The sequence below is a fragment of the Podarcis melisellensis genome, assembly GCF_964234715.1.
Source record: "Podarcis melisellensis genome assembly, chromosome: 4".
In the NCBI taxonomy this organism is placed as follows: Eukaryota; Metazoa; Chordata; class Lepidosauria; order Squamata; family Lacertidae; genus Podarcis; species Podarcis melisellensis.
The window spans coordinates 51,763,696-51,788,990 of record NC_138531.1 but is presented as its reverse complement, the minus strand read 5'-3'; the positions used below and the strand labels follow the sequence as shown (position 1 = coordinate 51,788,990).

At 41.6% G+C, this 25,295-nt stretch overlaps 2 protein-coding genes across 5 annotated transcripts in view; one reads left to right on the top strand and one right to left on the bottom strand.

Moving 5' to 3' along the window:
• Positions 1 to 1,215: 1,215 nt before the first annotated feature.
• Positions 1,216 to 8,310, bottom strand: PIGP (phosphatidylinositol glycan anchor biosynthesis class P). Of its 3 annotated transcripts, none has more exons than XM_081908815.1 (5): positions 8,165 to 8,310; positions 5,723 to 5,823; positions 4,457 to 4,529; positions 3,443 to 3,561; positions 1,216 to 1,529 (listed from the first exon to the last, which is right to left on the bottom strand). In XM_081908815.1, exons 2-5 carry the CDS (start codon positions 5,802 to 5,804, stop codon positions 1,399 to 1,401), a joined length of 405 nt encoding a protein of 134 aa, XP_081764941.1. In that variant the 5' UTR covers positions 5,805 to 5,823; positions 8,165 to 8,310; the 3' UTR covers positions 1,216 to 1,398. The 3 variants fall into 3 exon arrangements, with proteins under 3 accessions (XP_081764941.1, XP_081764940.1, XP_081764939.1); XM_081908814.1 differs by lacking the exon at positions 8,165 to 8,310 and adding an exon at positions 6,920 to 7,326; XM_081908813.1 differs by lacking the exon at positions 8,165 to 8,310 and adding an exon at positions 6,969 to 7,325.
• A 147-nt stretch (positions 8,311 to 8,457) lies between these two features.
• Positions 8,458 to 25,295, top strand: part of TTC3 (tetratricopeptide repeat domain 3) — a 60,741-nt gene continuing 43,903 nt past the window's right edge. The window contains exons 1-10 of one of the 2 annotated variants that reach the window (XM_081908714.1): positions 8,458 to 8,861; positions 14,263 to 14,354; positions 15,250 to 15,295; positions 15,503 to 15,638; positions 16,197 to 16,284; positions 16,822 to 16,875; positions 17,453 to 17,576; positions 19,384 to 19,469; positions 20,318 to 20,412; positions 23,665 to 23,727. In XM_081908714.1, coding sequence (XP_081764840.1) covers positions 8,606 to 8,861; positions 14,263 to 14,354; positions 15,250 to 15,295; positions 15,503 to 15,638; positions 16,197 to 16,284; positions 16,822 to 16,875; positions 17,453 to 17,576; positions 19,384 to 19,469; positions 20,318 to 20,412; positions 23,665 to 23,727 — 1,040 coding nt within the window. In that variant the 5' untranslated portion in view covers positions 8,458 to 8,605. Of the gene's footprint in view, positions 8,871 to 14,262; positions 14,355 to 15,249; positions 15,296 to 15,502; positions 15,639 to 16,196; positions 16,285 to 16,821; positions 16,876 to 17,452; positions 17,577 to 19,383; positions 19,470 to 20,317; positions 20,413 to 23,664; positions 23,728 to 25,295 lie in introns of both variants that reach the window. The other variant, XM_081908713.1, reaches the window with a different exon arrangement.

Sequence of the window (25,295 nt, the reverse complement as noted above, 5' to 3'; positions counted from 1 at the left end):
CAGGAACTAAGTATTTACCATCTCAAAGGAATGGCCAGGCTACCCAGAAAAGGCAACTATCAGGTATCCTGGCAGACAGGATAGAAGCAACACTTTCAATTATCTGCTGGGGACCACCTCTTTCTGTGATGTATGAATGATGTTTTGGGGGGTGGTCTTGAGCTACAGGATAGTAGGCAATCTCAAAAGTCTATACAGTATAAGAGCTTGCACACCAATGTCCTGGGTTCTTCTCCTCCCTCCCTGCGTGGGGGACCCTGTTGCAACAGTTTACCGTAATAAAGATCATGCTTACTAGCTGCTTTGCTTCTCAATATTCTCTGATGGGCCTGTGTTATTATTCTCTCCTACCGACAGAGAACCTACGGTTCTTAAGGACTCTATACGGACTCTTAGATACCCCATAAGGGAAAGGGAGCAGTATTTTTCTATCATCAGTAAATGCATCAAAGTCAGTTTAAACAAAATAGTGGATAAGTTAGGGTTGCTTGGATAAGGGCATAATTTAGGAAACAAAGGGATCAAGGATCTTTGTTGTTCTTAAGTGGTTTACATTGGCACAAGTATTGCAGTTTTGCCAAACAAAAAAAGGTTAGGGTGTGTGTGTGTGTGTGTGTGTGTATATATATCGCTATCAACGTGGGTATCTGTTGATGTTACACAGGAAATCAGAGTAGGATCGGATCTTGTGCAGTTTCCCCCTAAAGCAGCACTAATTGATAGCTTTAGAGCTGAGAGATTATCTTCGGCTTTTTCAACACTGTAGTACACAGGTGTTTTACGTAAATTTAAAGGATCTAGTTTACAGAGATATCTGCAGAGTTAATGCAGGATAGCCTCTTATTGAGAACTTGGGGAGCATGCTGATCAGAAAACAAGTTCTGATTTTTAGACCCTACCAGCTTCTGCAGATTTTACTTTCCAGCGAGAGGACAATAGCACAAAATTGCTTTGCGTTCTTGGTTCACTGCTTTTACAGAAGCATGAGGGTAAGTGATATGAGGGTATAATAATAATAATAATAATAATAATAATAGTTGTTGTTATTATTTTATTTTAATTTATTTGTACCATACTTATCTGACTGGGTTGGCACGCCCTTTGCTCAGATATATTTGTGGTGTATGTGTGTTTTTGGGATGTAAAGAGCAGACAGAGGCTGAGGATGAATGGCACTTGGCTTGTGTGGGGACCAGGTGGAGCAAGACACTCAGACCTTGAAAGATGCTTTTTTAGTACTGCATCCATATTTTTAAGGCACTTTTACATAATCTCACTGAAGCCAAGCATTTTAGCACTTCATTACCAACCAGCCTCCTCAACTCAGGAATTTATAAATCTTTCCCATATGAATAAGTTTGGTTATTTTTTTTTATTAAAAAAATACTTTTTCTTCAGTTAGTTTCTAGGGCAGTCTTCTGTGTCCGACAAGAAAAACATTTTGTTTACTTCACTGATAGGAATATCTCTTAATGCAGGGATGGCGTCTTCTTGTGGTTTTTTCCATTTCTGATTTTTTGCGTAGTGGTCTGTAGAAAATGTAAGGAAAAATAAGATACATCATGTTTTGGTCATACTTAAGAAAATACTTTTTCACAAGGAAGTAGTTTTACAGCAAGATATATTAATGATTCCTCTAATAAGCCAGCACATCTATTTCCAAAACCTTGCAGTCCACCATACAAAATCAGCATACAGATTTACCATGTGAGTCCCAGAGGCTAAGGAATGACCTATATATTCAGAAAAAGTGGGATAATCCTTTGAGGACTGTACTACTTCAAAATGCAGGCCATGGGGTGGATAATTTAATGTTTTGCTTCCACTAAGTGTAGCCTAAGATAGTCATTTTTCCAAGATGGTAGCTTCTGCAAGGAAGGACTTTTTTAAAAGGTAGGGAAACCATTCAACACTTCTTTCCATAAGAACCCAATTGCAAGGCAGAAAAATAAAAGCTCCTTTTGTGCCGGGTTTTCCTGGCATAGAAAGAGCTTTTCATCTCTCTGACTTGCTTACCAAACTCTGGGATGCTCTCATGTGGGCTTCCCGGATCTTGTGTGGAGACACAAGATGCAACTATACTGTATTGAAGCCACCTTTGGAAGTTCACCTCCAAGTCTACCCACCATCAGAGGTAAGGTGGATGATTAAAACCTTCTCAGTAGCAGCACCTCATTTGTGGAATTTCTATCCCACAGAGGTCTACCTGAAACCAACACTACAATCCTTTTGCTTTTATTCTCCCTGGCTTTTAAATCTCACCCTCTTAACACAGTATTTAATTTCATTTATTTTTTAAACAAGCCTGGATGTTCTCCTGAAGGGTGGAATCTATCTATCTATCTATCTATCTATCTATCATTTATCTATCATCTAAATTAAACTAAGATTGTGGTTTGGTTTTCCTGTTTTAGGTTTTAACATCCACAGTTCTAGTATTCGTGTTTAAATTTGTTTTCTTGTATGAAATTGTTATACGCTGGTGCTTTGAGCTGCCTTGAAGAACTGTGGAAAGCCAGGACATAAAATGTTTAATACCAGAAATGATTCCCCACTCGCATTTTCAAGTAGGCCAGTAACATGCCATTTCCCTCAATATATAGCAAAGTAGGAAAGGTAACGTGTGATATATCGTAATCTATTGATTGAATGCAGAAACTCTTGAGTTAATTCAGTGGAAAGCCTTTTATCTATGTGTCAAGCAGCATGTGTTGATGAGAGTAATTTTTTACAAATGCAAATGACAAAAAGCATACTGATGATAAAACTTACTCTACAAGTACATGCATGTACGAACCAGACCCATGAGTAGATATTTTAAACTATAATAAAGTATAGGTGCAGGTTGATTGAAGAGGGGGCTACAAGTTCCAGGATCACATCCATTTCAGTATTGCCCACAAGATGTTTGTATGCCCATGGAAATCTTGATGCTTTTATTAACTCTTTTGCACATCTATTGTAGGGTAATACCGTTTTGACCAAAGTTTTCTCTTTTTTATAATGTTCTGATTTCCTTTCTGTTCTTTTAGGTGTATGTTTTTACACTGTCCTTTGAAAACTGTTGTGGGGGATCAGGAGGAGGTGTGGTCAACCATGCAATACCTATTCAGCCCCAGCGCTCACAAGTCCCACAATAAAAACAAGTACAGTCGTACCTTGGAAGTCAAACAGAACCCTTTCAACTTCCAAAATGTTCAGAAACCAAAGCACCGCTTTTGATTGGCTGCAGTAAGCTCCTGCAGCCAATCAGAAGCTGCAGAACCCCCATCAGATGTTTGGCTTCCAAAAATAGTTTGCACAGTCACTTCCAGGTTTGCGACATTTGGGAGCCAAAACGTTTGAGAACTAAGCTGTTCGAAAACCAAGACACGGCTGTATTGTGAGTAGCTAAAAATAGTATTATGAGTGTATTACTTGCAGTCCTTGTCAGCATCCTTACCTGTAATGGTGTGTGTGGAATTCAGTGGAGCAGTACTAATCATGTTAATACCAAAGAGGAGTACATAGGCTATTCCCACGCTAACTAAAAGGTAGACAGGCAAAGCGACAGCCCAGAACCTATGAAATGGAGGTAAAAACAGTTACCTTAAGTAGAGTTGTATACACAAGGAAACACACAGCAGAAATCACTTCAAGCACTAAATGAAGTAAGGTCACATTTCAAAGATGATGGTGTAGTGCTGGAGAAAATGGTACAGCAAAGAGCAACCAAAATGACTGAGGCTGGAGCAGTTTCCCTGTGGGGCAAGTTTGGTGCCTTTTAATTTTGTAAACAAGTCAAAAGGGGCAGAGGACAGGATAGAAATTTTAAAAATTAACAAGTGTTGGTATGTAATGGCAATCATACTCTTGAGTAGGTCTACCGATTTCAGTGGTTCTGTTCAGAGCATGACTTAGTTAGATAACACCCAAACAGTAGAGCAAGAGTTCCCAAAATGGTTCTCCATCTCTCATCACACAAGAGCGACTGGATTAAGAATGGTTAATCTATGGAGTTTGCTGGCACAGGATGTGGCAATTTTCACGTTCTTAGAAGGCCTTTTTTAAAAAAAGCTTAGACAAATGTAATGAGAACAAGGACATTAATAGCTCTTAGCCTTGATGGCTACAGGAAATCATTTCAAAAACATACTGCCTCTGAATATCAGGTGCTTGGGACAGTCTATTTTTGGGGAAGGGTGGAATGCATGTCTTCATGCTCTGCTATGACAGGTTTTCCAGAAGCCTCTGACTAGCCATGGATGTGTCCCCTGCTGGAGGCTAGTGCTGGAAAAGGGAGCAACAGCAACTCCCCCCCCCCCACGATTCTCAGCTTTCTTTTTTTTTTTAAGTATGTTTCCAGTATTTGTATAACTTGAGATACAAGGCAAAATGTACAGAAACATTTATTCTCTATTTAACTGAGGTCGACCGACATGAAAGACAATTAGTGTCAAAAATTATTCAAACCTACTTTTGAGGCCAGTATGTTAACCCCCATGAGAACAGCCAGGATTCAGGTATATAGGCCCAGACAAGGTACAGCACTGCATAAAACAAGAAGGAAGAAAAGTCAATGGCAGATGTGATATGATCTCCTACAACAAAGTAGCCAAGCTTGCATCTATGGCCTGGCTGGAAAGACTGTTATTGCTGGTTATGAGATTCTGATCTGGCTAATATCTATCTGGATGAAAGACCACTACAGTGCTGCAATAGACTTACTTCAAGTAAAAATGAATTGGGTTAGGTTCTTGTGCAGAGAAGGGGGAAGTCTATCAGACATCACTGGCCACAGCAGCTTCCAACAGTGAAGAGCTAAAGTTATTCAATTGGCTGAATGACAAGACAAGTCCGAAGGATTGCATGTTTTAGAACAATAAGAATATTGGTCAAGTGCTTTCAAATGAAGGCAAAGTACAACACATAAAACTGAGGATTCAGAAGAATCCTGTTCCTTTAGATTCTGTGCATGACTACCTGGAAGCAATTCCCACAGATTTGAATGCAATCCTAGGCTCACTTATCTGGGAATAAGTCATAATGAAATCAATGAGCTTTATCTTTACAGTACAATCTTATATGTGGCTCCTGAAGAGGTCTAGCAACCCTTGCAGAGTCTCAACCCAGCAAGCCTAATTGGTCATGATCCCTAAGCACTTTTGTTTTCAGTATTGACATTCTCCTTATCATCACACTTTAAAGTCTTGGAACTATGAAAGGGTGTTAAGTGGTTGATTATAAGGTGAAATAATAGGTTGATAGTGAAATAACCGGACGTGGGTGGCGCTGTGGGTAAAAGCCTCAGCGCCTAGGGCTTGCCGATCGAAAGGTCGGCGGTTCGAATCCCCGCGGCGGGGTGCGCTCCCGCTGCTCGGTCCCAGCGCCTGCCAACCTAGCAGTTCGAAAGCACCCTCGGGTGCAAGTAGATAAATAGGGACCGCTTTCTAGCGGGAAGGTAAACGGCGTTTCCGTGTGCAGCTCTGGCTCGCCAGAGCAGCGATGTCACGCTGGCCACGTGACCCGGAAGTGTCTTCGGACAGCGCTGGCCCCTGGCCTCTTGAGTGAGATGGGCGCACAACCCCAGAGTCTGGCAAGACTGGCCCGTACGGGCAGGGGTACCTTTACCTTTACCTTAGTGAAATAACCAGGTTGCCCAAGGTGTCTTCTTGGATTGCAGTCACAAGTGTGGAAGGAGGATTGGGCTAAAATGAGTTACTGAACAAAGAAATATACTTACTAAAGAGGAACTGGGATCCTAAATACAGAACAAAGCCATATATAGCTCTTTCTGGCAATGGGGCCGGTGAGTTTTCAACCATGTTGCTATCTTCTATTTATCTATTTAGGAGGGAGGAAAGACCATTAGTGTTTTGTTGTGTTAGCATTCTACCTCCATCAACAACAAGGCACTGCTCTCAAATAAATTTCCCCACCAACTGAAGAAGTGAAACTGTGGAAAACACAGTAAAACTTGTAAGTATAAAAGAGATACAAACTAGGCAACACTCCTGCTTTGGTTGGATGCAAGATGGCAAGTTACAAAAAAACACTTCATCAGAAATATGAAACGTTAGCTTACTCTCAGCTGCATCCAGGGCAATATTGATTATGAATTCAAATACTTCAATTTATGCTAATGTGCAATTACAAATCATTTAGCACTTCCAAACACCTAATAGTCCCCACCAAAAGTAGACTATGAACAGTTTTAACAGCTTCATGTTCTCTTATCATTCATTCAACTTTGTATTAAAAACCAACAACTTTCTAAGCTAATTATGATAAGTGTTTTCTACAACCACAAAGTGGGTTTCTTTTTTGGGGGTGGGGGGAGAATATAAGGCAGACCTGCAGTGAATAAAGTCTACAGTACATGCATCTCCCTATAAAGGCAACTGGAAGTTACTATTTTTTAATTTATATCGTCCCTGTCCTTCAAGGAGCTCAGGGAGCATATATGGTTTTCTCACCCCTCCTTTTCTTTTCTTGAAAAATATTTTCACAACAATCCTGTAGGGCAGGTTAGGCTCAGAGAGAATGACTGTGCCCAGGTCTTAGCTGCCTTAGACACGAGTCAAACACTTGGATCATCGAGCTAATCGCTGTCACCATTGCTTTGCAGAGGATTCCCAGGATTTGGAGCAGGATTATTCCCACCCCTGCATACAGATGCTGGGGAACGGAACCTGGAGACTTCCTCATGCAAAGCAAGCGAGATATGGGCACTCCCGAATTTGAACCTGGTCCCCAAACCTAGTCCTAACTCTCTAACCACCGCACTACACCTAAAAGCAGGCATGGTGTTGTTTTAAAAATACTGCTGTAAAATATTCGCCGCCCCTTCCCAGTTAAAAATCCGCCCTGATCTGATCAATCTCTATCGATGCCTGGATTGGATTTCCAATAGAGAGAAAAAGCCCCCTTCAAAACACACCTAGGATTGCAACTGTCTGGTTAAACTGCCCTCGCAGACATCCACCCACCCCAATCCATCATTTCAACCGACTGCAGGCGTCGATGGTCTCATGGACTCCGGCGCAGTCCCGGTTTGATGTTTCTCTCCCTTAGCGAACCCGTCAGATGGAAACTCGCCAAATTCAGCCGGAAGTTGGGCAAGCGTGTGAGTCAGCCCACAACTTCAGCCAGGAGACATTAGAGATGCTCCACAACCCTTCGCACAACTGCGCCGCAGCCCCTCTTAGCCTTCCTGGTCCGCAATTTGAACCATCTTTCGGCTCTCCCTTCCGATGTAAAGGGGTGCGGGCTCCCTATAGATATGCCAAAGGGAGGCAGCGGCGCCATTCTGAGCCCGCTTAGGGAATCACAGCTAATGGCGGTTTTCATTTTTTTTTTACCGGAAATGGAAGCTGTGCGATGCTACCCTTTTCTATCTCTATGCTTCGAATAAGAGACTCGTTGATGGCCCCGTTGCGGATGTTAAGTCACCTCCGAGTTAGCAAGCTGTTTGTTTGGGCATCTAGCACTACTGTGTTTGGTTTTTAAAAAAAGGTTCCTACGCTTATTTCTGCCCACAAGTCGGCTCTAACTGAATTCTCACTGTTTGTACTTTTGGCACTTCGTTTCCCAACCTCGCTGCTTTTACACACGCACGCCTTATTTGCATCGGATGAAACCTTCAAAAGTTCATACCATAAAAGTGTTAGTCTTTAATATGCCATAATACCCTCTGTAGTTCGAGGCACATGAATTGCAAAGGTAGTCGTGTTGCTCCCTACAAAAAGCATTCAGAATCCACAGTTGGACAATGCTTAAACATGGGCTCAATAAAAATGTCACCTAAGTGTGGAGATGGAGCCTCCATATTTTTAAGAGTATAAACTAATTTCATGTATACAACATTAGCCCATTCTTTGGTTCTTTTTGCATTCTTTGGTTTTTTTACTTGCCCCCCCCCCTTACCCCTTGCTTTGTGCAACATCTTGCCCGAGGAAGAATTCTGGAGTGTTTGGAGGCTTGTCACCTTTTTGTGATATTTGGGTTGGTCTCAACTGTGGATTTTAAGTTGAGGTTGGATGCCCTTTTGCGGGGCTGCTTCAGCATAGCCACTTCTCATACATTCAGTATGGAGAAGAACATTGGCGTTGGCAGTGTTACTTTTGAAACATTTAAACACAAACATAAACATTTTGCACACAAAACAGTACATACAAAATTATACCTGAGTTCATTAAGTGCATCTTCCCTGTGTTTTGTTGCTGTGGGTACCCTGTAGACTGAGCTATAATTCTGATTTTCTGTGGGCCGGAGCAGAGAAAAGTATGTTGCAGAAGGAACCGAAACACAAGATTTCAGGAACTACAGCCAATTCCATCAGATACAGGAAGCATTCTCTTGAGTAATATTTATACACCTAGCGTTGATGGGGTTGAAACCTGGGTTACAGGAAATTAAATGCAAACAGCTCAAATCTCGCTGATTGCAAAGATACAGACACATAAGCTTAGGATAGTTATTGAAAATGCCATGTCACGCTTCTGATGAAGTGGCTAGCAGTCCACGAAAGCTTATGCCATAATAAATATGCAAGCCTTTTTTGCTGCAACACGGCTAACCCTCCCGCAAATCGTTAAAAGGAACCAAGGATTTCCACCCGCAGGGAATGGGATCGTCCCTCCATTTCCCCGCAAGTCTACGGGGTTGCAATTCCGGCCTGTTTCTCGCTCTATGGCAGGAGAGCAGCGGAAAGGAAACCGAAGCGTCGCCTGTGGGTTTTCCTGCGTATTGCTTGGGGAGGGAAGAGCAGAGCAGCACGTCAGCGCTTGCGAGCGGGCGGAGCGAGTGGAGTGGCTGCTCGGAGCAGAAGCAAAGCGGCGGAGGCGGCGCGGAAGCTGCGCAAAGACTCGCCTGTCTGCCCGGTGAGAGAGGTACGGCCGGTGCGCGCGGAGAGTGGGTGGAGGCGTGGGGGTTTTGCTCGGGAATCCGCGTGGCCCAGCCTCCTGGCCTGCCTGCCTGGCCGCTGCTCCACAGACTCTTGGGCGGTTCACTTTTCTCCCATGCTGGAGCCTGGCATTCAAACAGTGCGTGCGCGAAAGGCCCTTTTGTCCATATTGATTACGACTAAGCCTGTGGCTGTTGTGGTCGGGGAACGTGATTTTGAAGTGCACGTCTGAATGCTGCCAGGCGATCGCTTCCTTCCAGCCACACCCGCTCCGGAATCGGGAACATTAGGCTCGTAGCAGTAGGCCTGCTGTTGGAGAGGCGCTGCAGGCTTTCTGCTCCGAAGGCGCCAAACTCTTTCCAGTCTCTTCCTCGGATGACCTGGAAGTGGACTAATAAACACTCGCCCCCCGTCGAATGCCTAAGTGCAGATTCGGAAGGGTTAACCACGCACCCCAGCCCCCAAGTTGAGAGTGGCACTTTTTAAACAGTTGCATTTCTGTACAGGGTCTGGGAGAGTTGGAGGCATTCTGTGTAACAATCGCATGAACGTATTTGTGCTTTAGATCCACGCCTTTGTGCCCATGGTGGTGATTTTTTGCAATGTGTTTCTGGGGTGATGCACGATTTGATTATGGTTTGGGGTAGGCCTTGTTTAAAAGCCTTATCTTCTTTTGGATCTGTGCCTTTGTGCATAGGGTTGTGAATTTTAAGTGTTGTTGTTTTTAAATAAACATTACAGGAAGTTACTAATACTATTGTGTGTCCATCATTATATATGCCAGGGCCAACTTCTTAAAATAAATTCCTTTGATGTGCAGATGTTTTGGTTATGAGCTTCCTGGTTGTGTTGGGCAGTTTTGTGCAACTTTATATTGGAGTGAGTTGTTTGCATGTGTAAAATTTCCCCAAACTCCATGTAATTTCTGTTAGTTTTAATGGATTTATTACTTTTTTCCCTAAAGCCCCCCAACAACAAACAATATATTGCTATAAAAGAAGTACAGTATACAGTTAAAAGTACAATTTCTTCCATTTTAAATTTGAGAAAATTCAAATTTACAACATAAGGCCTGTGGGCTGATTGATGTTTCCTCTTTTGATAATTTTCTTCACCTTTTTAAAAAGCATTTGTGGCCCAATCAAGTGGAGGTAGAAACAATATGCATTGTTTTGTGTTTGTGATTCAGAGGGTTCTGTTGCAGCCAGGAAGTCAGACTTGCACAACATGACTACTCATTGAGTTCAGTGAGGATAACGTAGACTGAGACTTCTTCATAATCAGTTCATGAATTAGGTTTTCTGCTGTGCACCCAAACCACTATGTGTGAATTAGACAAATGAATGTTTGGAAAAACATATACAGTATAGGCCTGTGCTAGTGCGAACCAATATTGGCAGCTTCCTGTCAAGTGTACCCTCAGTTGAATATCTGGGTTTTCTGTCAATGAATATTCAGGAAAGCCTGTAATGTGTGAATTGCTGGAGAGTGAAAAACTTGTGTGCTGCTGCCAGTGCTATATGTTAGCTTGAAGGAAGGAGGAAATGACAGAGACAACCAGAGATCAGAAAAGGAGACCAGAGTTTAGCTTTTCTGGTTAAAGAAAGGTAACCAAAATATACATTTAAAAAGGAGCTGATAGAATAAACTAGGGGGTCACCAACATTATTATTATTTATTAAATTTGTATACCACCCCTCACCCACAGATCTCAGGTGACCATAGAAGCATATGTTCTGTTCAGTGGTCTCTTCCCCTTCTCCTGCTATATTTTAGCTTGAATGAAGCATTCTGTTGTTTCCAGCAGAATAGATAGCGGTGTGTTGCAGGGTATGTGCAATGCCCATACCGTTTCCCTGATTTGCAAATGTGACTACAGGCCTCAAGAGGTTGGCGACAACTGGAATAAACCAGTCTACCAATAGTACTAAAACAACCAAACAATGGAGATTGAAATGTTAAGAGCAGAAACACTGCATCCAATTAAAACTTAGGCCTCTCCCCCAAATGCTCAGTGAAACACCAAACTCTTAACACTATGCCTGCGCCAGGAGGCTAAAAGCAAGGGGCCATATGGCTATCCCAGAGGAGGGAGCCCCAAAGCCTGGAGGGACTGGTCAGAAATGTCCTGCTCCACATGCCCACCAGCCTGACCTCACCAGGCATGGCAATGAAGAGTTGGACCATGGGCAGGAGTGGGAAACCTCTTGCCTGGGCGCCCAATGTGGCCCTCCTGGCATCTCTATCTGACTTAGGCCACCCCCCCTCTCTGTAGGCTATACCCTTCACTGGCCTTGTTTACCTGGAATGTGCTGATGACTTGATTACTTGGATGAGAGACAGAGAGGGGTGCCCTGAGAATCTTCCAGCCCACTCAATATACAGAGGCAAAATTTGCCTTCTTTGCTTCATCCACTGGCCTGTGGTCCCAGGATGCTTTCCCAGAAGGGAATGTGGCTCTTAATCTGAAAAAGGCTCCCCACCCCTGGCTGTGGGGGAGGGGGAGTCTATAAATTGTTGCTGAATTTAGCCTTGATTAGATTCATAGCTTTGTTATCTAGCAGCCAGCTGTAAAGCCTTGACCTGTCACAGTTTCAGTAGGCCTTGGCTCTGTGGGCAGATGCTTAGAATTCTACCTTAAATATATGGTTAGTCTTATCAGGAAGCTAAATAAATATTAGTGTTTTAAAAGGCTTGCAGAGCAGTTTTACCTCTTTTTTATTATTTCAGTTTAGATTTTTTACCCTCCCTTCGTTATAAGGCCCTGGGGCTTATCGTACTCCATACTTGTTATGTAAACTGTTCACCATACTGACTTTGGAGTGTTCTGCAGCCTAAAATACTTGCATAGCAACAATGGGGCAGCAAAATCCAGGGAGAGAACTGCTTTCAGGATTTTTGCACAGATTGCCTCTTCTCTCTGCTTTTATTGCCAGACTACAGGAACTGGATCTGACACTCTTCCCCACCTTCCTTCACCTTCTGAGCTAATCCCCCATACATACATACGAACAATCAAAACCTCTTTTGTGCTCCTTTAATCAGGCAACCCCCAGATTTCTCACGTATTTCCCTGCAGGATTCCAGGTGAGCTGTTCTGAACATGCCTGCCTCTTGAAGTGACGCAGCCACCTCCCCTTAATTCTTTGAGATTGAGAACATCTTTAATAAAAACAATTTAAAAAGGAAATTAAGAACTCAGGTGGAGGAAGATGTTTGCTAGAGGAGTTGGGGGCTCCTGTCCAATTTCTAGCAACAGGAGTTGGTAGTATCTGGCAGGGCCTCAGTTTATGACCTAAGAGAGCCAGCATTTTCGCTATCGGAGTTCAAAGCATCAAAGACTGGTATCAGGTCTTGAACTGTGTCTGGAGGCAAATGAGGAGCCAGGGTGATTGATGCATTATTGGTGCTATGCGCTCACTGGCAGGCTCCAGGTAGCACCTTTGTTGTTGCATTTTGAACCAATTGAAGCTTTAGAGTCCTTTTCAGAACATGTTGCAGTGGGCTGACCTGCATGTTTCCAATGATTGTGGCCAATGTACATTCACACAGTGAGCTGGCAGATGATGCTATTGGCTGTCTGGCTACCTCGGTTCCCCCAAGGTTCATATCTGCTTTGAGAGAGAAGGTGTGCACACTACTAACATAGAACACCTAAACTGCTCCCTTTCCCTTATGGGGTATTTAAGAGCCCGTATAGAGTCCTTATGTAGGTTTTCTATCGGTAGGAGAAAATAAGAAGCCAACCAGAGAATATTGAGAAGCAAAGCAGCTAGTAAGCATGATCTTTATTAAACTGTTGCAACAGGGTCTCCTGCTCACCCCACACAGAGGGAGGGGAGGAACCCAGGACATTGGTGTACAAGCTCTTATACTGTATAGACTTTTGAGATTGCCTACTACTGTATCCTGTAGCTCGAGACAACCCCCCAAAACATCATACATACATCACAGAAAGAGGTGGTCCCCAGCAGATACTTGGAAGTGTTGCTTCTATCCTGTCTGCCAGGATACCTGATAATGCCTTATCTGATTGCCTTTTCTGGGTAGCCTGGCTTTGAAGTGGTAAATACTTAGTTTCTGAATCTGTTATGCATATTGATAGTGTGCTCAGCTTAACAAATACTTGCCAGACTGTATTTACAGGGAAGTGTAAGCCCCTACAGTCCAAAGACAATTGGAAAGCTTTTCCCATTTCCTTCCTCCTTGCAGAGAAACATTTGAGGTCAATTTGGGAGAGTCAAAATGGCTTCAGGATTGTTCTCCTGTACACATGGTTTATATACTTATGTATGTTTGCCTTGTACGTTTATATACGTTTACACACACACACACACACACACATATATATATATATATATATGACCTTAGAATTCCTATAACAGAGGGTTATCAGGTGAGATAAAAATAAATAACAGGACCAATGCTCTTTTAAAAAACAAAAGCTGTGAGTAATAAAGTTACAACACCCTTTTCAAAGGCAAAAGTTTAAAGTTTTCCTGATACTGTTATGATTGTATGTAGGGACATCAATCTCGTCTGGGCCAGCAATCATCTCATCTACATAAGGAAGAAGGTCAATTCCCCGAGGATGTTACAGTCTAATTACAGTTGATCTAATCCCGCTATAGTTGACTATTCTTTGGATTGCAAGCTTTGGACTTGCTTTTGGGGCCTGTTATGCCTCCCATATGAACAAGTTAGCAAACACAGTGTCACTTTGCTTTAAGTAAAGTTTTATGAAATCACTTCGAGTAAGGCGGGGGAAGCATGTGGCCTTCCAAATGTTGTTCTACTATAGTTCCCACCATCCCATGGCCAGACTGCCTGGGGCTAATGGGAGTTGAAGTCCAGCAACATCTGGAGTTTCTCGAGTTCTCAGTCTCTGCAGTAAGGGAATCCAATGCAAACAAGTCTTTCCATGTCTGGTACTAGTGAACGAATAGAACTTTTGTAAAGAGTAGATTAAGCCTATGGTACTAATAATTATGTTAGTAGAGCTAGAGGCATGTTTGACACTCTGATTCAGTAGTTTTGCCTGGTGATTTGAGGTGTGATTTATCAGAAGCCTACCCCACAGGGTTGTTGTGGAGATGCTACCTTGAGCTTCTTGGAGAAAATTGTGGGATATAAATGCAATAAATAAATAAAATACTTACACTTGGAGCTGTGTCCCCAAGAGCTGAATCAAATAGTTTCAAATGTTTTAGTCCCTCTTTCATTAAGATCTTTTTTGTTATTGTGGGGAAAGGTGGTTCTTTGTGCTTTAAACCTGTATTAAAATCCCTAGGGATAACCAAAATTTCAAAGGCTAATTTATTTATTTATTTATTTCCCCCCCTTTTCATTGTTTCCTCGTTTATTTATTTCTTTTTCAGGATCATGCAAAATGGCAAATCCTGAACTTGATCCAGATATTTTCAATCACATCACGTTATATGGAGCTTATGTCAGACCGTGTTGTGAACTGGTAAGCTGTGCTTGATTTTCATGCTGCCTCCTAATATTAGCTGTAGAGGAGAGAGAGAGAGAGGCATAGAATCAGCTTAATTTTTTATTTCCCATATGTGCACATCTTTTGTTCGTATATCAGAAAAAGAAACACGTTTGGCACCACTGATGAAAGGTTTTTTTTATTAACCTATTTGTTCATTTTTAACATGGATGACCGTGGGTTAACATTGCAGCAAAGAGCTATTGGTAATGGTCTGTCAGGTGTCTTGTTCTGTCACCGTAGAAACAGGAGAGGATCATAGTCGGTACTAGGAAACAGTTAAAAAAAATATATGCTGTAGACTTGTGATTTGGGGGTAGAAGGCCCCTTCTGAAGGCCAGTCACAAGGTAACATCACTCTCTATTAAATGCTTTGAGGTGCAACATTTCACCATGGTAAACTAGTTTCTGTTTCTGAAGTTCTCTCCTGTCCCCTGCTATACATTTCAAAGGGTATTTCATACACTAGCTCTGTGGCACTGTTCTGCCACAAACTGTTTTATGTTGGTCCATTGGAAGTCATCACCATGCTGCTGGATTAGAAGTTCTTTTCTGTCCTTCTGTAGCAAACAAAGTCCTTCTGTTTCAGAGGTGAAAACAACACTCAGCTAGTCTGTATAACATACAGCAGGCTTTTTGGAGCAAACACCCTCTTCTCAGTCTGCATTGAGGAACTGCTTGGTAGGAGCATGTTCTGCAAAAGAGATCAGGTTTGGTTCTTGATAACTTGTTGGTAATCCTTTGAGTTGCATTCAAAACCTGTTCCTGGATCAGATGACTCACTATTGCTTACACATGAGCTGTTTTTAACTTTTGGTTCACATTATTTGCCTTCAGCACTTTAACTGTCAATATCTATGTTGTTTTGTAGGTTCGTGCAAAATTTGAAAGCTGTTCTTCAGTGAAATATAGACCAGGTACATAAACTAACAATGCAAGTTAGTAAGAAATTCTTTTTCCTATTTGGTTTGTCTGTCTATGGTTGTTTTAATGGTCCTGCATTTTGCTCTGCTGCAGAAGAATAGAATAAGATCTGATGTAGCAGTCAAGCAGTGGTTCAGATCTTCAGATTTGTAAGGCTTATTAGAGCTTAGTTTTATTTTTCCTTTCTTTTTGTTCCGTAGGTGAAATCTGTAAAATATGGTGTAGTAAACCAGTTTCTGAGCTGCACAAATATTGTGACATGATCAAAATATATACCTTTTGGCCATTTTTATTTGCGCCTGGATGTAAACACACAAAGAAATGTCTTGATTCCAGGTAAGCAGGCGTTTTTCTTGTTCATTAAATGTTTACTTTGCACTCCTGTTTGAAAGCTGAAATATGGAAAACCTGTGTATGTTTTGCAGCATCAGGACAGAGAACGGTTCTAAAAGTAGAATGCTAATGTTCTTTTTTTTAATGGGTCATGGGGAAATAACAATAAATTAACAACCACAATTTTTTCCTAGACCCTCACCTTACTCTCTACTTTTTATTACATCCTGTCTTATTAAGAGTACAGGAGAACTTGAATCTCTATCACAATTCTGTGACATTTTGGTTGGTTCCGTTAAAAGCATGACCCAACTGAATTTTTGAATCTTTTCTTATGGACCAGCATGCCTATCTTTGCTTTGTAAATTATTCAGAGTAAACACTCAATTGGACTTACAACTAAATAGACATGCCTGTTTGACTATTGATGTTTAAATGAATTATGAGAGTCTCAAAATCTTGTTTTAATATGTGAACATAGATCTAAGTACCACCTTTATTTTGATATTTCTCATATAGTAGTAGAAAATGTCATTTAATGTGAATCTGTTTATATTTAAGTGATTGTGAAGTGGGTGAGCTCAATCTGGAGAGACTATATGAAATCGAGACATTAGAAGATGTAACTGATATAGCCAAAAAGTTTGCGGTAAGTCATTAAGAAGATTATTATTGTATATTTATTTATACCCCGCCTTTCCCGCTGACGGGGACTCAAGGCAGCTTACAGATAAGAATAAGAACCACTAAAAACATATAAAAAAAATAATTAAAAACCAATTAAGCATTGATAGAATTTAAACTATATACATATTGAAGCCATACAAGTAGTTATAATGAAATCAGCATGGCAGCAGCCCTTTCATTAAAAACAGTCAGTTTGCGAAAGCCTGCTAGAATAAGAAAGTCTTCATCTGCTGGCGGAAGGACAATAAGGAGGCAGCCAGTCAGGTTTCTCTAGGGAGGGCCAAAGTCTAGGAGCAATCCTAGCCATGCCTAATCAGAAATAAGGCCTATTGGATTCAGTGGGGCTTTCTTCCTGGTTAGTATAGGTAGGGTTGTGTAGCCTTACTCTTCAATCTCAGCTGAAGTTGGAAAACCCCTTCAGATCACTGACATGGTGTTAAATGAGTGCAGGTTAGGGTTGTTGATAAGCCTTTGCTCTTCTTCTTCTCTCCATCCTCAGGATGTTCCACGTTTCATCAATGGCATATTGAAAATTGGAGCTGAAATAGACAATGTAAGTTTGTTTTCCACTCCCAGGTTCAAATACTAGAAGCCTTTTTGCTTTGTAAGAATCCCACAGCACTTTTTTTTGAATAAACACAATGTTTACTAAGATTTATATCCTGCCTTTCATCCATCATGGAAGGCATCGGACCAGTGGTTCCCAGGTGATCTCCCATCCAGCCGCTGACCCTCCTAGACCTCCTTAGAGTTGGCAGATTTATAGGAGCTGCAAGCTTGTTGTGGATCATTCATGATCCGAAATGCAATGGGGTCAGAATGATAATGTGACTTGTGGATCATGGGGAGCGAACTAAAAACTGCTGTTTGTAAAACCCAATCAGAATGATCCAATGGATGTACTGGATAACAATCCAGCATAAACAGCAGAGTTCATGCTGTCTGCAGAAATTAATTCTTTTCGTGGAGGCTAGAGTATAACTGCAGGCCGCTGGCTTGATTCTGAAGTCTTCATACTATTTAACACCCTCATGCCTGGATGGCTATATTTGTATTTAATTTTAACTTGTCGTTTTTTAAAAGTACTTCAAATAATAGTATCTTATATATTTCTCCTTCATCTGAAATAGAGAATCTTCAATATTTATGATGCTCTTGACTGGATAAAATATGCTGATGACATCGGTATTTTACAGAAATTAGAAAAGCTTGGAAATTATTGTTGGCCTTTCCTAGAAGTTTTCTTTGCTGAATGTAAGTTATACGCAATGTTACAATGAGTGGTGTATGGAAAAATGTCGTGTTCCTGTGCCTGCTTAATCTTAAACTTCGTTGTTCACAGTTGGGTGATACTTTGACTAAGATCAACCAAAAAGTCACAGAAATGGTGGCAAGCTTTTGAGTTTTGCGGAACTCTTCTACAGGTGATATGTTACACAAAGCAGGAAGCGGTGAGATGGTTATAATTGGGGTTTTTAAAGGCTGTAGATTCAGTTCCAGGATAAAGCTTTCATGGAACATTATTCCTCGTGAAGAGCTCTGAGAAATCAAAGGTTTGCCATGTTTTTGTGTCTTTTTGGTTGCTCTCCCCAAAAACGTATGGCCCAAAGGTGTGTTTTTTTGTGGATCAACCTTTGTTCCATAATACTAGCTCTATAAAGGCAGCTTCTTTTGGTTTTGTTTCTTTAGTCCTAATTGAAAGTAATTTTTACGGCGTTTGTGGTTTTGTTTTGTTTTGTTTTGTTTTGTTTTTGAGGAAACAGCTTATTCTTCACTGGTATGATGACTCATATCCTGTCTACTACTGAGCCTGTGTTCTTTTCATTTAGACCAAGCTGAAGTTAACATATCACTACCAGTTTTACTTCAAGATAGGAAGTCAAGGTCAGGAGGGATACCAAGTTAACTGGTTATTTCTGCAGTTGAAGACCAAAAAACAGCATCCTCCCAATATATACCAGTTGGCAACTTTGTGCTTGCCTTGTGCCTTAAGGTTGTTTGCTGGTAAATTTATCGGCCTGGATCCAAAGTGCTCCATGCATCAGTGAGACATTAATTCTCATGCATGGGGGGGATCATAGATTTCTACCACCTCCCAGATACAAGAAGTTGCATGCCATGTTGCTTCTTGGAGTAGCTTCTTGGGTAGCAAGAGGGGCAGCATGATTCTTTAGATCCAGGCCACACTTAAGTGAACCTGTTCTTTGGAATGCCATGGATGGGGAAGCTTTTTGGCTCCATTGGATCAACCTTGCAGGCCAAATTTGACAGATGGGTGGGGACACCTGCCAGTCACACAGCATTATAACATTACAAGGTTGAGAAGTAGGTAGTCCTGCCTACATGTCAGAATCTCTGGTGCTGAGCATTGGTCTGGCAAAGCGCTTCTTTCTCCCATCCCTTTCCTGCAATTTACAGGCATTGCTTCACATGTGAGAAATCCCCATCATGATCAATGTCTTCAGAAAATCAGGTTTCTTTCAGTGACTGGGGGGGTGGCGGGGGGGAGAGGGACGAGACTTGCTTTATGCAGATCAGCTGTACAAGGGACTTCTCCCTCACCCAGCTAGCTGGCGTTTTCTTTTGTTTGTTTTCTTTGACTGTGTGTGCCTGTTCCCAACATTGAACAGGCGTGTACAGCCAAATTGAGCTGGATTTAACCCCTGCTCATCAACAGTCAAGGGTGTGTGTGTCAGTCTTGCTAGCTTTGACTTTGAGCACCTGTTAGGAACAAGGTTCCCTTCTGGGAACAAGGATTCGACACAGAATTGAACCCCTCCTTCCCTCAAGGGACATCAGCCCATAGACAGGTGGCATGATTTGGGAGAAATTGAGTTTGTTAGTAAAAAAAAAAAAATCTCTTTCTGCAACTTTGAAATCTTTTTTGATTTGGAAAATAAAAATGGAAGATTGAACTACTCTCTTGGATTACACTAGTGTACATATGTGTGATATTTATATAGTTCTCAAAGGAATAATTTTGGGCAGGGAAAAGTAACTGAAGTACATGTCAGTACTATAGTTGGTAGCAGTAAACATTGTACTGTGTTTCACTTTGTAGACAAGCATCTTATAAGCAAAATTATATTGGAGGACTACAACTTAATAGAAGCATTTGAATCTCAAAACTGTGACGGTTGTATGAAGGTAAGATTTAAACAAAACGTTATATTAAAAAAAAATTGAGCTTACTTGTAGATGCCACACCTTTCATTTGGTCAGAGAAACCACCCTCTAGTAGTATCTCAGTCTTGTCTAAATTGAGCTTCAGTTTATTGGCTCTCATCTGGTTTATTACGAAGGCCTGGCACCAGTCCAGAACATTCACCGCCACATCTGCTTGAGCTGTAAAGGAGAGGTAGAGTTGGGTGTCATCAGCATATGGATGAAAGCAAACTCCAGAACTCTTGGATGACCCCCCACTAAGTTTCGTGAAGATGTTAAATAGCATGGGGATAAAATCAAACCCTGAGGAACCCTGTAATGGAGGTTCCTCCAGGCAGCGATCCAAGTTAAAGTGGAATCACTGCCAAACAGTATCCGCAACTCCCAGCTCTGACAGTCTCCCTGAAAGAATACCATGGTCATTTGTATTGAAATTCACTGAGAGGTCAAGGAGAATTAACAGGGACACACTCCCATTGTCCCAACACAAGTCATTGACCAAGGCCATCACACTCATCCAAGAGGCCTGAAGGTGGTTCAAAACCACCCATTCAAGAACTTTACCCGAGAAAGGAACGTTTGCAACGTACCTATAGTTGTTCGAGTGTTCTGGATCCAAGGATTTATCAGAGAATGTTCTCACTGCTGAAATTGCTTGTTTGTATCGTGGCTTGTTAGCATCCAAACGCAGTCATTGTGTAACACAATCTTAAAAATAACTTAAAGATGTTTCATAGTTCAAGATGAATTTAGTACACTGTATATATATGCACCCATCTGAAATTGCTTAACAATTGAAGTTAATTTGAATTTGTCCTGTTTCATTACAGAAAAGTGATCTCATGAAAAATTGGGGAAATGAAGCATTTGCTAAAGAGCAATTTGATATTGCTGCCGCTTCCTATACAAAAGCTATAGAATTATGGTAAGGGATAAATTATATTAATGAACAAAGGTGTAGAAACGTGCATATGAGATAATTACCTTTTGGGACAGAAGATGAAAGATATTTTCTATATGAAGAGAAGATTAGTTCCCAAAGACAGCTGCACATATACAGAGTAGGGTGTATGGAATGCACTATGGGTATTGTAGTGTTTCTTTGCATTCTTAAAGGTAAAGGTAAAGGTACCCCTGTCCGTACGGGCCAGTCTTGCCAGACTCTGGGGTTGTGCACCCATCTCACTCAAGAGGCCAGGGGCCAGCGCTGTCCGAAGACACTTCCGGGTCACGTGGCCAGCGTGACATCGCTGCTCTGGCGAGCCAGAGCTGCACACGGAAATGCTGTTTACCTTCCTGCTAGAAAGCGGTCCCTATTTATCTACTTGCACCCGAGGGTGCTTTCGAACTGCTAGGTTGGCAGGCGCTGGGACCGAGCAACGGGAGCGCACCCCGCCACGGGGATTTGAACGGCCAACCATGCGATCGGCAAGTCCTAGGCACTGAGGCTTTTACCCACAGCGCCACCCGCGTCCCTTTGCATTCTTAGTGCCCTTTTAATTAGATTTTACTCCACCTGAAATTGTCTATTTGCTTTCAGAGGGGTTTATTTTGTCCTTGGCTCTTGTCAGCAAACAATTAGCATCTTTTAGTGGATCATGTTGACCTGAGAGCAGAATCCCTTAAGTAGGATTTTAAAGTCCAGTAGGGAGTAATGACTGTTTAACAAACCACATGATTTATTGCCTCAATCTGGATTAAGATTTGGTCTTTTGAGACAGAAGAAACAGTGCCCCCCCCACTGTTTTTTCTTTTGTTAGCCGTTCCTAATACACCATGGGTTTTGTCCAACAGTGTCCCTCAGCTGACGGTAAGGCTTCCTAGAGGAAAGAAGCAATTTTCAACCACTTCCTTCACTCTGCTAGCTCACGGTGCACTATTTAAATCTGCTCTGGGGGGCTTCCCAACTTTCTGGAGCAATTTAGAGAGCGTGAGGGGGCTGCAAGGGGGAGGGGAAATAAGAAAAAAATGCCCTGCTGCTGGAAGCCTTACTGTCAGCTGAGTAGCACTGTTTGTGAGAACTTTGTAGTTTATAGCTTTTCAGTAGAGATACAGGATGGCAGAATTTTAAAAACCCTGTTATATTTGAACCACTTGAATAGCAATGCTTGGCAATGTATCTGGTAAGCAGCCCCACTAATACAAATCCGTATTACAGTACTGAAATTGAGTGCTGTGCCTATCGGTAGTACTTACTATTTGCAGCAATCACTACCTATGTTATCTGCAACAATTGTGACTTTTAGCTTCGGTTAGGCTGACACCGGGACTGCAGGTGTACCTGTTTCTGAATTCACCCTTCATGGGGAGACTGCTATAAACTATTCTCTTTTTTTTTTTTAAATAATTTTTTATTAAGATTTTCCAAATTAAAACAAATTAAATCCAATTTATAAACTTTTTCCAATAACCAGGACTTCCCCTCCCCACCCCCTCTTGTATTCCAAATCTTCCAGATAAACAATTAAATTCAACAAATTCTTATCCCCAAATTACACTCATCATCAATAACCCAATTTTTTTCCAAGTTCCCATCCCCTAAGATCGATCTAATCCCTTCCACGAGGTCCCCCTTTTCGGATATAATGCAAATAAATATAAAATAAAGATAAGAGAACAATTTTACAACTTTTGGATTCCAAATTTCCCTCCCCCCTTTCCCTGTTGCGTTCCCCATATCCCTCCACTTCTAGTATCTTTCTGAAGTTCCCACATTTCACTAAGCCCATACCCCTCTAATTCTTTGCCAGTCATTTTTAATTACGAGTGTACAATTTTAGTTACGAGTGTCCAATCATAGAAGGGGTCTATCTCAAAAAGGGGCCCATTTCTTCTATCCAGATTTTTGTATCCAGGAGTGAAAACTCCAATTTTATTTCCATAAGCTTGTCAAATCTGGATATCCCAAATGTTCCCACTTCCAGTTTCTTTTTGTTTCTTTGTTTATTTCCCTGTTCTCCCGCAGGAATGTTCTTTTTCCAAAAACTTCTAGTTCCTCTGCAGAGGCTTGTTATTCAGGAACCAAACGTTACGTCATGTCCCTTTCATTTTCCAGCAGATAAATCCATTGTTTCCTATAGTGTGTAGACCTCTGTAGACAAAATAGTGTTCCATTTCTGCAGTTTCCCAGGAGATTAAAAACTCTGTTCAACTATTCAAGTTTCCTGTCAAAAACACATGCAATATCCCTCAGCTCCTCTAGATGGACCACAGCAGCTGAGCTCCCCTCCAGGTCACATCCACCAGTCCAAATAACTTGTTGATCCTTATTTGAAACAATTTATATCCAATTTATGACAAGTCCTCGTAACAAAGACTCCAATTTGTTCTTCCGTTTTGACAGCTCTTTGACAGCTGTCAAAACCTCCGTTACTCTTCTCCAGGCATTTTCACAAATCGCTCCAGGGATTCCGGGGGGGGGTGCTTTTTAATTCAAATTCCACTTTTCTCCTCCAGCTCAATCTTATATTTTCCCCTCGCGAAGTTGCAGATTCATCAAGATAAGGTTACTCTCGATCTTAGTTGTCAAGTCCTTTGTTTTGGCTCTTCTACAATTAAGGGGGGGCTGACTTCCTTTTTCCACCTCCCCCGTTCGCTCCAAATTTTAAAAATTTATCCCTCTTTTTAGTCCATACTCCAATTACTCACGGGTTCTTCTTTTAGATCCGAATTCTCAATAGAAGAAGCTAGCGCTCTCCACCGAATGGCATGCGGCTTCGCTCGGCAGGGGAAGCGGAGGACTCAAAGCACCACCCCTCCTCCTGGCGCCCGTTCTTTAGCCTTTAAAAAGGCTCTTTCGCGGGCCGGGGAGGGGCGCAAAGGTGCCAGCCGAGTCACCATGTCCATGGGGCTCCGTGCCCATGGTTTTTGAGGGTCCCCGCGTCGCCGGCGCGGTAGGACCCAACCCCTGCCGAGCCGGCTCCCTCCGGAGCACGGAGGGAGCCCGCCATTCGGCGATGGCGCCAACCCGGAAGTCCCTGCTATAAACTATTCTCAATGACTTTGTTATGCAGACCACAGCTTTTCAAACCTTGCGTATTAACTGCTACCAAAAATCCAAACTAAGGCAGAAAAGTCATATTGGATAATTGCATATAAATACATGTATGGCTCAACTTTCAGGAGACTATTTTGGTTCAGAGTAAATAAACTGAATGCAATCTAACCTTTTTTAAAGGCCTGAAAATCACATTCTTTATGGCAACCGGGCTCTCTGTTTTATCCGAACAGGACAATATAAGTAAGTATATTTTTTTTCATGGGATTTAATGACTACATTTGAATGGAACCCTAAACTATGGTTTAGTGTTACATCAGTCTTATTCAGCTGTGGGTAATGATAACTGTGGTTAGTTTAAAACAAGTCTACTTCAAATCATGGTTTACGAAGCTGGCTTATTAAACTAACCACAGTTAATCACAGTTCTTGGTTTGGATGAAATGGCAAAAGTTTGCTTAAAAGGCAAGTGGAATTCTATGCCTTCAAACCCCTTGGCCAGAAGGGACTGGGAATAGAGGAGTATGAAAGCTTGAGAGGGCTTGCAGTTGAGTGTTCAAACACTGCCAAAGTATATTTATCTAAAGTGAATATAAATCTAATGCTCCATTTTTTAAAAGCTGTGTTGCTTTAAGAGACTAAACGGCTATGAAACATTTTATCTCCACATTTATAAAGTTAAATTTTCAGCTGCGAAATTTAGTATTATTTTACGTTAGAGAGGATTTATTTCAGTTTGTCATAGTTTCTCATCCTCTTCCACTTGCTCAATGGCATGAGCAAGAGCGAAAAAGCAATTAATTTTTGGTTTGATTGGAAGGAAGGAATTGAGGAGGAGGGCATTAAATTGGAAATGTTTTCAGCTAATCTCAGTTTTTAGAGCTTTTGGGTTTGGTTTTGATCTCGTTTGGGACTTTGAATCTTGGGGAAGCTGGTGAGCATTGCATTTAATGCATGTTAATGTTAAAGAAAAAAAAGTGATCTCTTAAAGACAGAAATACACAGTGGTCAGAGACCACCAAAGCACAAATGAACCAAAGAATTGTAGGGAGCCCAAGGGTCATCTAGTCCAACCCTCTGCAATGTAGGAATCTTAACAAAAGCATTAATCAAAGATGGACATCCAACCAATGCTTGAAAACATCCAATGAAGGAGAGATAATAATAATAATAATAATAATAATAATAATAATAATAATAATATAGTAAGTAAGTAATTTTTTTATTTATACTCCACCCTCCCTGGCCAAGACCGGGCTCAGGGAGGCTAACATCAAATATCAAATACATTAAAACACAATCAAACAATTGATTAAAATACAACTTAAAAATTAGAATCAGGATAAAATTAGATGATTGCCCACGAATTACAACCATAGGGGTCAGGAACCTCAAGTATTCATCAGGGCCAGCTATCCATGTTGGTCCCACATGAGGTGATAAAAGGGCCAAAGAGATAACCTACAGGGTCCCATAGAGGGGGGTCAAACTGGGCCCAGACCAAAGGCCAGGCGGAAGAACTCCGTTTTGCACGCCCTGCGGAAAGATGTTAAGTCTTGCAGGGCCTTGGTCTCCTGCGACAGAGTTGGGGCCAAAGCTGAAAATAATATAATAAATATATTATTTATACCCTGCCCATCTGGCTGTGTTTCCCCAGCCACTCTGGGCAGCTTCCAACAAAAGACTAGAAATACTAGAAGGGGGACTGCTCCACTGTCAAACAGCTCTTAGCGTCTGAAAGCTCTTCCTGATGTTTAGTCCATAGAACTAGTTTAGTGAAGTACTTTAAAACTGCAGATAGTTTCAAAAAA